The sequence below is a fragment of the Psammomys obesus genome, unplaced genomic scaffold (genome assembly GCF_907164565.1).
Source record: "Psammomys obesus unplaced genomic scaffold, mPsaObe1.curated_primary_1811, whole genome shotgun sequence".
In the NCBI taxonomy this organism is placed as follows: Eukaryota; Metazoa; Chordata; class Mammalia; order Rodentia; family Muridae; genus Psammomys; species Psammomys obesus.
The window spans coordinates 2,717,285-2,733,841 of NW_026596433.1; the positions used below are offsets into that span (position 1 = coordinate 2,717,285).

Sequence of the window (16,557 nt, forward strand, 5' to 3'; positions counted from 1 at the left end):
ATGGAAGCTGGTACAGAAGGCCCATGAGTCAAAGACAAAAGACACTTTGTACTCTCATTAGTAATGGTCAGACCATCTCAGCTGTTTGTTCCCTGGACTACAGTTCTCAGAGATCAACATGAAGAGCATCTTCACATATAGTGGGTTGCATTTTAGCCATGAAACCAAGAGATGAGGAAAACTAAATTCTTTAAATGGGCAGAATGCATGCCTACCTTTGTTCTTTTAGAGAGACCTTATGTCTGTCCTCACGGAGTTATGTAACCATCCTTAGAGAAGGAGGACAAAAGCAAAGACTGTCAGTGCCTCGCTGTGCATAATATTTATAAATATGAGGTCCAGGGAAAACTGCCACTTGCCTGTATTAACCCAATTTCTATACAACTTTAACAACAACTGGCACATTTTACGCTTGTGCCAAATGTAATCCACTCTTTCTACTCTGAACCACAAAGACTGACAGATCATCAATTTTGTCTTTATATTCATTAAAGAGCTATAAACAAAAGAGTAAAGTGGAATATTATTCCTAACAGTACCTTCACTTGATTTCTGGAATCAATGAATTATCAAATCCTATACTATCATGGGAATTAACCTAAAAAATCGAAGAATCCTTCTTTTCAAATTCAACACTGCCCTTCTATTTGTCTTGAAATTCTAATCTGGGTCATGAAGTAGGATATATTAGCTATGAAACTGTTACCTTGGCCACAAGGAGAAAGTCTCAGGTGGGTCTATCATCTGTAATGATCTTAGCGGTTGCCACTGTGAATGCTTTCCAAGGTCAATATAATTTACTTATGCAATCTAACCTTGCCCAAGGTGACAAAGCTATTCTTCCTTTACCAAAAGAAAGAACACTATTGACTTCCATTTTAGTAGTTCCAGCTTCATATTTTTGTTGTATTATCTCCAACAAATAACCAGGACTACTTGGAATTGTTAAGTGTGGGAGGGTTAGGGTCATTTTTAGAAGAGTCCAGAAGCCGATATGTCCTACAATGAAACAATATAGTTAACTGAGGAGGAATTATTCCTATATATCCAGAAATGCAAGAATCCTCAGAGAGTGTAAGTAGATAAAGCAGATCGCATTAGGATCCTATGCTCACTTTTGTTTAGGATACCAAAAATAATAAGAGTGTAGACCAAACATTGTGCCCAGAGGTCAGCCAGGAGAAAAAAACTGAACATCGTCTCAGGAATGGTACTGTTAGAATATTAAATATTAGACATGAGTCTACATAACCTTTTCCCCCTCATTGTGAACGCTGCCAAGGAGAAAGCTGAAAGGAGATGACATTTTTCTCTTGAACTACTGTATCTGGGGACCAAATGTCCTACTTCACTGAGCACAACTAAAGAAATGAAAAGAACCAGAGTCAAAATTCTTACCAGCTTGATAAATTAAGAATGGATAGCTAGCTGGCGAAGAATATGCTAGGTCTATTAGAGATGCACAGATCCTACCTTTTATTGGAAATGCTTTTGTAAAACAATTCAAACAAAAACAGCATGGTCAGTCCAGAAAGCCTAAAACACGGCATGTATTAGTCTCTAGGACCGAGGTGAAATGTGACTGGAAACAGCTGATTGACCAGAAATAGCAATGCTATGACTTGAAAATGTTCAAGCTGTGGGTTACTCCAAAGAAGGAATCAAATCTGCCAGGAGTGCAGGGCAATGCTCTGTGAGATGATTTCCTTTCTGTGGAAAGAAAAAAATCAGATTAAATTTAACAGAAATCCTAAGATTGGAAGCACTGGCAACCTTGGTGTGTAAGATACTGAGAAGTTCACTAAACATCTAGTTTATGACAAGATGTGTTTTACGATGTCCGGTTTGCTGGGAAGGGAAGGGAAGGGAAGGGAAGGGAAGGGAAGGGAAGGGAAGGAACTGGTGTCTCACTACCCTCATGCCCATGATGGCTTAAGAGACTTCCACTAGGTCCCACCTTTAAAGCTTCCATAACCTTCCAATAGACATATAGTAGGAACCAAACATTTAACACATGATCCTCCAAGGGACATTCTAAGTCCAAACTGTATCAACTTCAATACGCTGTGTTTCTCTAGAGGACCAAACTGTTATCATTCCCATCGAAAAATGAACAGCCCAATTAGACACAGAAGCATTAAATAAAATGTGTGTGGAATATAGCTATTTGGAAGAATATTCTCTATCTGTAGCAAAGTAACACAACAACCTGCACATATGTCTTCACAAATAAGCACAAGTATATGTTTATGCAGGGGCCTCATGGTAAATAGAATTGATGGACTTTTGCTTTCACTCTATGTGCTCGCCTTTTGAGTATTTCAATGATAGGCTTTATTTTTACGCTTAATGAGGAAAAGGCACATAAATTAGAAGCATATGTAAGGGTTCCCCAGAGTATATTCAAACAAGAAAAGCATCATACTTCCACTTCTGACCCCCATTTTATCCATAAGAAGATGTGAATAAGAGAAATCACAGATGAGAAAATGTTTTATTTTTAATTTAACCAGAGTGGTCAGAATGGTTTTGTCAGTGGGACAGAACAGCTCAATTTGAAAAGCAAGTACTCATTAGCTTAATGGAAGGCCAAGCTGTGATTCTGCTGCAGCCTGCTTCAGGGCAAGGCTTCAGAAAATAGGAAATCAGAGGCGATGAGACTAGGGAAAGTCACACTCCAAAGGTTGCATGGAGGAAGTTATTTATATAGCTCCAAGTGCGAATTTAAGGCTCTAATTAGGAAGTCAACTTGAATGTTCCTCTTTGAACTTTCAAAGTATACTTATTTAAACATACAATTCAATATTTATTTTCTCTGCTGAAGGCGCAATCTCCTTTCTGGTGCCCTGATAATGATATGCTATTCCCACATCTATAGGCCTCGCCCTGCTGTGCCCTGAGCCTTGGTTATTTCCCCTGATATCTGCACTCTCTACTCAAGGGAAGCTGCTGGGAATAGAGATTGCTTTCCGTGCTTATTTTCAAACTACTCAAGAATGACTACGAACAAATAATTGTTGAATTACATGTCCTCCTATCCATTCATTTGCTCACTTTGTTATTATTGTACAAGTGCTTAGTAGTTAGCAGGCACAACTCCATGAGCTCATGAAGGAACAATGGAGAAAGCTGGGCAAAGCTCTGCCATGATGGAACCACATCCTGCCTTGGTGAGAAGGGACATTAATTGGTAAAATATATCAGTTTAAAGACAGTAGGTACTGTCTTTAGTAGGAATGGAGACAAAGTCAGGTGAGAAACGCAGGAAGTGCTGGGGGCTTGTATGGCTAGGAAGCTATATAGTTTCTATTTCTGTTTTTGTTTGGGTTTTTGTGTTTGTTTGGTTTTTTTTATGAGAAGACTGAAGTATGAGAAAATGTTGGGGAAACACATGAAAGACAGAATGAAGGTCAAAGTCAAGCATCAGAGTAGATCTGCTGTTTCAGAAGCAGGGAGAAGTCCTTTATAGGGAGAGTGGACCAACCAGGAGCAAGGACGAGAACCATAAGGGCCAAGAAGTGATCAGAATGTACCAGGACTTTTGTCAACCCTGGTTAGAATTTATGGTTAACTTTACATGCACTAACATACCCAGTACCCACTTTCTTCAGAGATAAACTATGCAGATGAATGACAATGTTTATGTTGGAGTGGGGCAACATTTAAGGCAGAAGAGTGATTATTCTGATATGGGTTTTTTTTCGGAGGGGATGTTACCCTCAGATTTTTACAGAGAAGGGAATAAGCACAGAACCAAAGCTCATTAGATGGCTGCTCTGTTGTTGTAGAAGAGACAAGATGATTGCGTGTCCAAGGCTTACAGAGGAAGCAGCAAGAGTTGAGTTGGCCAGTTCTAGAATTGCGAGCATATGCTGCTTACCAAGGACAGGGGCTGAGCAGAGCATTGGGTGAATTCATTGCATGAACATCACAGGCCGACCACGCTTGCTCCAATCAAGAAACTGAAAGTCACTAAGCAATGGGAACTTCTCATCTCCCTTGTATTCTTATAGAATCGCCATATATGGAACCCACAGAGCATCAGTACACTTCTCAGAAACAGGCACAAGAGACAGTACTGACAACAGGGCATGGGGAACATAGCAGAAATGAAGGATAACAGACAAAACTCTGAGCTGTGGGTGTCATAAGAGAGAGACTGAGAAGATGGAGAACATGCTGCAGTGCCATTTTGTTTACCTCTGAAGACTACTGATTTGCAAGTGTTCTTTAATAATTTGGAGGGAATGACATCTTTGGAGTACATTTTGGAGTGTTAAAAGTATTTTTAAGCATTTTCCCCATGTCTCATAAAACTTATACTAATCCTGTGAGGAGGGCTGTTGTTTCCTTTACTCAGAAGTGTGAAAATACAAGAAATTTAGTAATATTCCTCTAATTATTCCAGTAACTTACACAAGATTGGAAACTACAACATAGTGATAGTAAAAGGTATCTAATATGGCTTCTTTCACTAAACTGTTATTTAACTTAATTTTTTATTTTTTTATAATTATCATTTATTGCAATTTATTCTATTTGTATCCCAACTGTGGCCTCCTCCCTCATCTCCTCCCAGTCCCATCCTTTCTCCCTCTTCTCCCCCTATGCCCCTCTCCTAGTCCACTGATAGATGAGGACCTCCTCTCCTTCTCTCTGACCCTAGCCTAACAGGTCTCATCAGGGTTGGCTGCATCATCTTTCTCTGTGACCTGACTACCTGTCTTCCTTGCCTGTCTTCCTCTCTCGACTGGCAAGACTGCACCCACTCTAGAGGGGAGGTGATCAGAGAGCCTGCCAACTTAATTTTTAAAAACAAATTTACTATATAACTCTTGCTCTTTCTCTCTCTCTCTCTTTCTCATACACAGACACAGAGAACAAAGTAAAATAGATATCACCATCTAGTGGCAATCCTAAACTCAGGTTTTAGTGAAATACATATTCAATATTTGTCTAGAATTGGTATAATGTCTTTTAAAAAACTCAGATGTTATATACGTATGGGATGAGAACAGTGATCAAACAAATGTACCTAAAGACTTAATCAAAGACTTAAAATGCTCAAATTATCTTCCACTTAAATAGAACGTTTATTCTTTGCACATAATAAAAAAACATTTCTCTTTTCACACTCATTTATTTATGTATTTATTTACTCTTTCATTTTTATGGAATCATTTATATATTATGTATGTTCTACAAACATATTGTATACGCATTATCATATAGCTGAATGCTGAGTTTAGGAATTTTTGAGACAATTCATGTGTTTATAAACCCTGGAAAAAATACATGCATGAAGTTTTATCATACTTTGTGAGAGGTATAATAACTCCAAAGTCTCCAAGAGACCCTCAGAGGGCCCCAATCTGTTTGGCTAATCGAACTCCATGACAAGCTTTATTTATTTAATTATTTTTTTATTTATTACAATTTATTCACTTTGTATCCCAGCTGTAACCCCCTCCCTTGTCTCCTCCCAATCCCACCCTCCCTCCTTCATCTCCTCCTATGCGCCTCCCTCAGTCCACAACCCTTCCCTCTGACCCTAGACTATCAGGTCTTAGGGTCTGGCTAAGACTGGCTGCATTGTCTTCCTCTGTGGCCTAGTAAGGCTGCTCTCCCCTCAGAGGGAGGTGATTGATCAAAGAGCCAGCCACTGAGTTTATTTCAGACACAGCCCCTATTCCTCTTCCTAGGAAACCCACTTGGAGACTGAACTACTGTAATGGGCTACATCTGTGCAGGGGTTCTAGGTTATCTCCATGCATGGAAAATTAGGAATAGTGCTACCTCAAGATCCAGGTATACCACTCTTAGGCATATACCCAAAAGATCCCCCACCATTCAATAAGGACTTTTGCTCAACTATGTTCATAGCAGCTTTATTTGTAATAGCCAGAATCTGGAAACAATACCAACAGAGGCATGGACACAGAAAGTGTGGTACATTTACACAATGGAAACAAGGAAAACAAGGAAAGCATGAAATTTGCAGGCAAATGATGGGATCTAGAAAAGATCATCCTGAGTGATATATCCCAGAAGCAGAAAGACACATATGGCATATACTCACTTATAAGTGGATATTAGACATAGAATATAGATAAACATACTAAAATCTATACACCTAAAGAAGCTAAGCAAAAAGGAAGACCCTGGGTAAGATGATCAATCCTCAGAAAGGCAAACAGGATGGAAATCAGAAGAGGGAGAAAATGAAGAACAGAACAGGAGCCTACCACAGGGGGCCTTTAAAAGACTCTACCCAGGAGGGTATCAAAGCAGATCCTGAGACTCATTGCCAAGCTTTGGGCAGAGTTCAGGGAATCTTATGAAAGAAGGGGGAGATGAAAGACCTGAAGCAAACAGGAGTTTCACAATGAGAGCACAGAACCAAAAATCTGGGTCTTTTCTGAGACAGGCTTTATTCTCAACTTTGCGTAACTAGGTCTGAGTTTCTATTTCTCAGAACATGGAAAAACCATTTCTGGAAAACCCATAGCTCTCAGGCAGCCAATCAGTTTAAATTTTTAACACATGGTCTTGAGCTAAGTATAATGATTCAGCAAACCTGAGGAAAAGTCCTTAGCAACTATGGAAAGTTCCTAAATGTTTAGCTAATCCTAAATCCCACCTTCCAACACACTTCCTGAGTCACTACTAACTAATCAAATGAAAGGTTACCTCACTTCTTCTGGAAACCCCAAATTGCCTTTAAATTGGGCCCAGGTGCTCACTGCCTGTTCCCATTCTAAGAAATGATGGTCCTTACATGCTGGAAAATTTCTACAGAATAAATGTTCCTTACATTTTCATACTACTCGGGTCTGGGTATTTTCTAAGTGATTCTCAGACCCTAACACTTGATAAAGTTTTTTATACCCTGATTGTTTTATATATATAGTAAGTTCAAAATTATTGGGATATTAAAGAAGGAATCAATTTAAGATTAGAAAAAGGCTGGCGGGTCAGGAGCCAATTCAAGCGTCAAACCTTTGCATCAGCTGTTTAAGCATTGCTCCCTTGTTATAATGACATATTAAGTCTGTCTATGTACACTCACATTTTCAATGTGCTGTACCATCTACAAGCAAACACAATCTACTCCTTTGCAAGACATATGCTGTGTTCACTCTCTAGGCTGCCTGAACCTTACACACCATTACAAAACAGACTGGCTAGGCATGGTGGCACACACCTGCTGTCACAGCATTCAGGAGCCTGAGGCAGGTGGATAGTGAATTCATGGCCAGCCTAGGCTATACAGTAAGACTGTCTTAAAATACTACAAAAAGATCATATCCAGGCACTGTCTTTTATTCCTCACCTATTCAGTGTACTGCTTACAGCTAATTATAGTACTGATGTAGTGAATCAAAATTCTGTTCACATCCTCAAAGCTCATTCTGGAAAACAGCAGCGATAAATAGTTGTTACTTGAAGCCTCACACTATAGTGCTCAGATTCCCATTTTCAGGGCCGATCCTCTGTACACGTGAAAACAGGTGGGAATAAGCTACGTCTGAGTCTCCATAAACATCTAGATTTCAAACTAACTTGATACCAACTTAAAGTTAACTTGGTCATTTTCTGAGCACATTCTATTTTACCCCAGCCAGTGTCTTCCTGGTCTTCAAGTTCACCTGTTTTGAAATCTTGGCCTTGTAAATAAAGTTTGACCAGTTTGAATTTCTCCAAATAGAGTTTATTATGCCTTAGTAATAGTGCAAATTACTAAATACTATTTCACACTTTTATGTAGAACTAGATATACTTCACACATTTTTAGCAAAACAATAAACTTTAAATATCTTCAACTGTCCCGATAAACCTATATAAATGTAATTTAGCATAAATTTAAATTTCTTAGTAAATCAGAAAAACAGAAAGTATAAGTTTAATATTTTGTAGCTGTGTTCCAAGAACTAAAATCTAGCAAGTATGTACTCTTTTAAGTAACATTCACTATTTTAGGTAGTGTGACTGTTATTTGAGAAATGTGTAAGATTAATCAATTTATGTAAGTTTTTCATCCATAAGATAACAAGTAACCCTGCTTAAAAAAAAAAAAAGACTTCGCTAATGAGAAAAGAAAGAAAAACATTTTATTTAAGGATTGATGGTTCAATAGTTCTATCCAGAAAAACCAAAGACTCCAAATTAAGATGTTTTCAGGTTCAATGTTTACTTTCATAAGGAAACCGAAAGAATCATGAGGGTTGAGGATTACAGAAAGAAATAGTCCCTGTACTGATGTGACCAATACTTCCACATGCTCTGTCATTCATGGATGTGATTAAATCAGACCTTTCAAGCCCTCAAATCCATTCTCTAGTGCAGCCCAAGGGATATGTTTGTGAATAAAAACCACGCTTACTACCTGATGAAATAAAAAAGACATTTTCATAAAAGACTCCTGACAGTCATATTTCTCTTGTAACTTTGGTGAGTGTTTTAATTTTCATGTTTACTTCTTCCCACATAGGACTTGATTGCAGACCTGAAGGAGCAACTTTCATCTCATTTCAAAGAAGTGATGGTGGGCCTGATGTACCCTCCACCATCTTACGATGCTCATGAACTCTGGCATGCCATGAAGGTAGTGAATGACCCAGTAATATACCGGCATCAGATACAGGCAGATCCAATAATATACCTCTTACAGGGACAGGCTCAGATTTCAACAAAGAATAGACATTCCCATTCGACAAAGGAGAGATGTTTCTGCACGATCAGAGAGACATCATGGAACCATGGAAAAAGTGTGGTAAAAAGAGGCTTTCTGAGAACAGTGAGGCTTTGAGTCAAGCAGCTGAGACCAGACTATTCTTTGGTTATAGAGACTCAGACATTCTCAGTCACCTTCAAGCTCAATTCCAAGAGTGAGTGAGTTAGCTTCTGGTGCTGTTCAGATTAGTCTCTTTTCCAAACATGCCCTCATACTGAGGAAGATGTGTTTAAAGTCATGAGAATTTGTTAAATCTATTTATAATCATTTGTCTCAGAATGAAAATAAAATACTGAATCAGACTATTGGTCCAAATAAAAGTATCTTCATATTTCTCTCTGATTTTTAGGGAGCAGGCACCGATGAGAATTGCCTCATTGAAATATTAGCTTCAAGAACAAATGGGGAGATTTTCCAGTTGCGAGAAGCCTACTGTTTACGTAAGGAATACATAAATATGTATATATAATGAACTTGCTTTTCAAATAACAGCTAAATATATTTCATCCCATGTATTTTAAATAGTTTTAAGGTACTGTTCTGGTTTATTTCTCCGTTGCTTTGGTAAAACACTGACCAAACGCAAGTTATAGTCCATCACTTAATAGAAGTCCATGCAGGAACTCAAATGGAAACCTTGAGTCAGGAGCTGAAGGAGAGCTTATGGAGAAACACTATTTACCAACTTGCTTGCCCTGCCTTGCTCAGTTACTCTTCTTGTCCAGCCAAGTCACACCTGCCCAGAGAAGGCACCGCCCACAATAGACTGCACCCTTCTACCCCAAGTAGCAAACAAGAAAATTCCACTTCAGTCATGCCCACACACCAGAATGAAAGAATCAGTTCTTTTTATGCTTTTACCTCTTCCCAGATGTGTTAGGATGACAATGGAGATTAGCCATGGCAAGCACTCTTACATTAGAAATATAACTCACCAGAGGTTTTGGCATCCTGGAGTAGATGGGAGGATGGGGAAGTTGATAAACCGGTACACTGTCACATCTATATTGGAGGACTTAGTTCTGATAATCTGCTGCACAGTACAGTGAGGAAAAATAATAAAAATGTATTTTATACCTCAATGTAGCTGACAGAGAGGAGTGGTGGTATCAAAAGAGTAATGAAAAATGGTAGATAGCGTTACACAACGTGCTCATGGATTGAAACATTACATTGTACCAGAGATACAACAATTATATAGTGATCATACGACTAAAACATGGAATACAACTAATATAATGAAGCAATATAACTCACTTTGTTCATTAAATAAAACTGATGATTATCACGCTGAAAATGAAATAATTCCTCAGAAAATCAAGCACATTTTGCTCAAGTGTGATTACCAATAGTGATACAGATGCAGGAAGTGTCCAGAATCTTGATTCAGGATTATGTTGTTCTTTACCCAAGAGACACTTGATTATAAACAAAATACAGAAACAATGGCCATTACTCAATAAAACCATCTCTCTACTTTGCATAAATGTCATCATCCCAACAAGTTACCAAAATCAAAGTTTTTTTTCACATTTTAAAATAAAAATTACTTTCATATCAAAAATGGTGTAATGCCTTGATTTCCAACCAGTTGTGTATTGTGGAAATTGAATGGTCTCACAGTCACTCTTAATGCTTCTGAACAAAATCAAATAAAACACTGAAATGACTTGGAACATTTGGGGAAATGCTTAGACTAGCCAACAGTCTACAGCATGGAATAAACAACTCTGGCCTACAGAATGAGATTTCCAATGTTCATTTCAATGTTGACTCAAAAATAGATAATTTTAGTAAGGCAGACCTAGGTTGATATTACTATTATTATCCATATAGATTAACATAATTTATGATACAAAAAAAAAAGCCAATTGATTGATGGCTTCCTCATACTTAACATTCACTAGCATTAGCTTTGTAAAGCCCATTGATAGGAGGTTCTATAATAGCCATGCTTTTAACATTAGTATTTTATTGCCCAGAATACAACAATAACCTTCAAGAGGACATTTATGCAGAAACCTCGGGACACTTCAGAGATACTCTCATGAACTTGATCCAGGTATGTCACTGCAAAACCATGCCATTTTACACTTTTAAATACAGACACTATAAAGTCCAGTATATTATAGTTCATGCCTCATGCTATATAATAACATTTACTATCAGCCAAGTTTGAGTCACTTAATTTAAAACTTGTCTTACATATGTTATAAGGATGACTGTGTACCATCTCTGTATTAAAACATTCTAAATCTACCATATTCTAAATTATTATAGACGTGTATAAATGATCATTTAAAAATTTAAAACTTTATAATGTATAACTTAAATTAGAAATACACTCCAGGTTTATCTTTTGCAATTAAAAAATTTATTTTTATGTGTATGTGTGTTTTGTCTGCACGTATACCCGTGTGCCACATGCATGCCTGGCACCAACAAGTGTCAGAGGAAGGCATAACATTCCCTAAAACTGAGCTTACAGATGGTTGTGACCCACCACATGGATTCTGGGAATTGAACTGGAGCCCTTGGGGAAAAGGCCAGTGCTCTTAACCACTGAGCTATCCCTACAGCCTTTATTTTACTTTTTAACTACTACATGAGTTGGAGATAGGCTAGGTTTCCTAAGCTGCTACTCTCCATTTAGGGTATTGTGGTAAGTGATTGAGTTTCTCATCTGATGCAACAAATCATATAATACAAATATTCTTATAAGTGATTTACAAATAAAGAAGCAAACAATCAAAAATATGGGATTTGACATGTGTATGTGTGTGTGCAATGATTTTCCAAGAAGCCAGTACATTGAAATGCAGAATTGAATTAGCTCCTATTATGTTTTACTGCCAGGAAAAGAGCTCAATGCTGCCTACACATGTTCCATTAAACTATACATTACCAAAGAGGAACCTTACCTCAATAAAAACTATATTTTGTCACTTATCTTCTTTTTCTATAATGACTAAATTATATATAATTATTTCTATACAATTAACATTCCTCAAAAACATTCCACATGTTAGCATTGTAATAAGAGTAATATTTTAACATATAATTACCTTTTAGTTTATGTCTGCTTTAGAATGTTCCTGTCATCCTATTGAGGAAAGGCATTTAGGAATTCAAGTGGAGTCAGTGTTCTGCGCTTAAATAGTAAAAGTACAAAACCTCAGAGGTTCAGAAGGTGTGCCAAGGCCTTTTTTATTTTTTTTTCATTTTATGAAGTGCATTACAGTGTATGTGCTTCAGTATGTATGGGATCTCTCTCCCTTTCTCTCTCTCTCTCTCTCTCTCTCTCTCTCTCTCTTTACTTTTGAGATTATAACAACATCATTTCTCTCTTCCCTTTCCTCCCTCCAAACCTTCTCATATACTCCTCCTTGCTCTCCTTTAAACTCATGACCGCTTTTTACATTAGTTATTGCTACATGTCTATGTCTGTATGTATATGTATGTTGATATATATTCCTAAATATAACCAGCTCTGTCTGTAAACTACAACTTCACCTTTCCCCCTTCTCTTCCATTGATATTCAACTCTTTTTTTGGATGTACTGGCATGCCCAAAGACAGTAGATATGGTTTCCCTTAGTGAATGTTTATTGTACTAAAAATTTCATACTGTAATTCCTACAAATTTTATATTTTTAATTAAAGGCTAAATAAATATAGGCTACATATATAAGAACAAACCAATAATTTCATTCATTTGCAATGAGAAAGGATCTTGGCTTCTTTATATCCCTTTTTGTGTGCACATTTTTTTCTAAGTTATTGTCAAATTTTTCAGTTCCAAGTAAAGACAGGTTGAAAGAGGGCAACAGAAGATGCTTTGAATCTGCCATGATGATAACATTACTTCATATACCAACCTAAAATTTTTCCTTTATAAAGGCATAAAATAGAGAAACAGTTTTTTGGGAAACTTCTAACAAAGCTAAATGTTAGTGACTTCACACTGGGGAAGACTGTTAGTGACCGATTAGAATCTTTCAAATTTCTCAGTTTAAAAAAGACAGACATATTATCCAGCCTTTCTTATTGTATCTTGGTCTGTCCTGTTTGGCTCTTGTCTCTTGGAGCCCTGCTTTTTTCTGAAGAGGACCCTGAGAAAAAGTGGATCTGGTAGAGAGGGAAAGCAGAGGAAGCTGGGAGTGATGGAGGACGGGGAAACTTTGTAGTTGGGTTGTACTGTATAAAAAAAGTCTATTTTCACTAAAACCTTTTTAAAAATTAAAAATGAGACATATTTCCAATCTATTGACCCGTTACTTAAGCTATATAAAATAATTGTAACCAAAGTCAAGACCGTTTTTACTGTACTAGTTGTCAATTTTGCTGGGCTTGCTTGCTTTGGAGTGCTTGTTGAGGATACATAGTTCGTGAAACTGCCCTTATTAGCAACCTTAATTGATCAAGATCTGGAATGAGAATCCTACCTTCTAATAACATAGAAAATAAAGACCGGACCTCAGTTTATCATCATCCCAATTAAGACTTCTGAGTAAGGTGACGCAGCAATGATATTATTTTGATATTGTCTTTTATCAGAAAATAATTCTATAATGCTTTAAGATATTTACTCAGTTCTATACTCACTTGGAAGCCAATACTCACTTCCAAATTTTACATTTTATAAGGTAAATTTTACTAAAGTTTTATTTATTTCATACAGGCATGCCACAACACACTTGTGGGAACTGAGAGAGCTTCTTTTTTTTCTTTATTAATTACACTTTATTCACTTTGTATCCCCTCCCCGTGGTTCCCACCCTCCTCCCATCCCAATCCCTCCCTTCCTCCACCCTCTGCATGTATGCCCCTCCCCAAGTCCACTGATAGGACTTCTTATCCTTCCTTCTGATCCTAGTCAGTTAGGTCTCATCAGGAGTGGCTGCATTGTCTTCTTCTGTGGCCTGGTAATGCTGCTTCCCCCTCAGGGGGAGGTAATTAAAGAGCAGGCCAATCAGTTCATGTCAGAGAAAGTCCCTGTTCCCATTACAATGGAACCCATTTGGATACTGAACTGCCGTGGGCTACATCTGTGCAGGGGTCTTAGGTTATCTCCATGCATAGTCTTTGGTTGGCATATCAGCCTCAGGAAAGACCCCTGTGCTCAAATTTTTTGGTTCTGTTGGAGAGAGCTTCTTGTAGTTGTCAATTGTCTCCTTCTGCCACGTAGCTTCTAGGGATCACACTCAGAACACCAGGCTTGTGGGTAAGCACCGTTAGCCCCTTGAACCACCTTGCCAGCCCTCATGAGGTTAATTTTAGTTAAAACAAAGCATTTTCTAAGTTTAGAAGAATGGTGTTTTGTTTTGTTGGTCTTAGTTAAAGTAATGATGCAATGTAAGGTAAATTAAAACAACAGTTTCCATTCAGAGATTCTTTGACACAACTGTCCAACTATAATAATAGTTGAGCAAAAGAAAAAATTATTCTGTCTGTCCGTCCACCTGCTCATGTGTCTGTCTGTCTAGTCTATCTATCGATCAATTGATCAGTCAATCATCTGATGTCCTTTTTGTGTATTTGTAAGGTATAAGAGATGATTTTGTCACTGGACTTTACCTAATATGCTTATAAATTTACAAGATAAAGTATTAATTCTTAAATTTAATAATTGAAGTCTAAGCATTCTCTCTTTCTCTTTTCTCCTTTTCTCTCTGTCTCTCTCTATCTCTCTCTCTCTCTCTCTCTCTGTGTGTGTGTGTATGTGTGTGTGTGTGAAACCTTGAAGCAGCATGAAGTATAGTAAAACTTTCAACAGAATAAAATGAGGGTAAATCAAAACTTGGATTTTGCAGGCAGCAAGAAAATTTTACTTAATTTACTACTTAACTAAATTGACTTGCTCCTTTTTCTTTTTTCACTTTACTTGTTTCTTTTCCTTAGCATTCTGTACATACAATGTTTATTTAATATCACATGTTTATGTAGTTTCACAGCACATTATCTTCAAATTGCTAAACAAAAAAAATAAAATAACGCATATTTCATGGACATTGGTGAAGTCATAATAGAAAACTGAGATAACAAATTTCACCAATATAGAACTAATATAGTCTCATTTATTAATAGTGTTTTTGTAGCACAGAAGTTCTATAATGACTCAGTGCTTACTGAACTATATAATTTTCCTTAGGCTTTTTAAATATTTTGAAAAATGTGTTGACTTCTGGTTTCGACACTTAGTAACTATTTTTCTTGAAGCCCCTGATTTAGAATTTATGATTTCTGTAAAGTGATTCAGGAAGTTGAGAGTTGATCAGGTCTCTGGATCATTGTGAGCTGATAGGCTATAACCACAATGCTGTAAAATACTACATTTTAAATTGATCTTGTCTATCCTCTTCTCTAATATACCCAAGTAAGTATCCATGCTCTCTCTATTTCTACTTCTTTTTCTTTCTCTCTCTTACACACATTCATGTATTCACACTTGCACCCACATACACCAAAGGAGATGGATAGATGATAGAGAAATAGATAGATAGATAGATAGATAGATAGATAGATAGATAGATAATATATACATGCATGCATACATACATACATACATACATACATACATACATACATATGCAGACATACAAATTATCTTTTCCTCTTCCTCTACTATAGTTTAGTTGTATTCCTTGGATTTATTGCTTTACGTTTTGTGAGAGTCAGACTTCTGCTCACCAATTTAATAAATATGAGGTAACTCTTCTTTCAGATCTTCCATGATATAAATTTTATTTTGCTCTTCAGCTGTAGCAATTGTGTCATCTCATCCCAGGTGCACCTTCACTTTCAGAATAAAAGGAAAGATAATTCATAGATTCCGTTCCTCGAACATCACTAAAATTCAGACAGACCCCTTTTGACATTTTATTGAATACAGGGAATTAGAACATAAGAGCTGCGAAGGGTGAAAATAATTGCTGTGATTTCTGGGAGGTAAATCTTGTACTTAGTCTACACAGGGTTTTCTGCCAAGAAACAACTGAGGGGAAACACATCCCCCTTGAAAACTGATGTCAGTAATTAAGCTGGCCCACAGCACTTCCTGTGTGCTTTTATTGCACTAGATTTGTGGAGGGTCTAATTATCTGTCAAATAAAGAAGGATTAGTCTCTTGGAGATTAATTAATCAACATGTGCAAATTACATTGTGGATAAGTGCTTTCACAAAGAGAAAGAAGGGAAGCTACCAGATTAACTACTCCAACCTCACTCCTCATCTTGGCTTTCAGAATTCTCCTGAGGACCCTTTCTGAAATCTCTACAGTGAGACATCATGGCATTACTCGATCATCCTTCTTTCTGCAACTGTCTGGAGTTTAAACTGTCAGTTTTTTTGCCCAAGTATTTTCAACCAGATTTTCTTGCCTCTAATTTCTTTCACTTATATCTTTCCCCTTACTCAGGTCCTATACTCACTGTACTCACACACAGATGGACACCTCTGCAAGTTAAACATGCAAGATTATCACCTTTCTAAGCAAAAGCTCAGATAAATAGAACTGTAGGAAATCTCTAAGTAGTTCCCACAGTCTTTGCAAGTGCTGAGTTTACTTAGCTGCAAAGATAAAGATCATGCTTCAAAGGTCCAGAAAACAAATATAAAAGTCTGCCATCCAACAGGCATTTTTTGCCTCCCTTATAAGGAGTCTTCAATTCTTACAACGTGCCAAATGTGATTTCTGACACTTGGGAATCATCTGTAAACAAAGGAGATACAGTTTTATGAAATTCACATCTATCAAAGTAAATTATACTATAAAACACTAATGAACATGGGCATTATAAAGAACTTTTGAAAATGATGAAAA

General features: G+C 37.1%; 1 protein-coding gene across 1 annotated transcript in view; it reads left to right on the forward strand.

The window, feature by feature from the left end:
- Positions 1-16,557, forward strand: part of Anxa10 (annexin A10) — a 75,272-nt gene that overhangs the window by 45,330 nt on the left and 13,385 nt on the right. Inside the window, exons 4-6 of the mRNA XM_055597885.1 lie at positions 8,492-8,605; positions 9,084-9,174; positions 10,717-10,796. Of these exons, the coding sequence (XP_055453860.1) occupies positions 8,492-8,605; positions 9,084-9,174; positions 10,717-10,796 (285 nt within the window). The remainder of the gene's footprint in view (positions 1-8,491; positions 8,606-9,083; positions 9,175-10,716; positions 10,797-16,557) is intronic.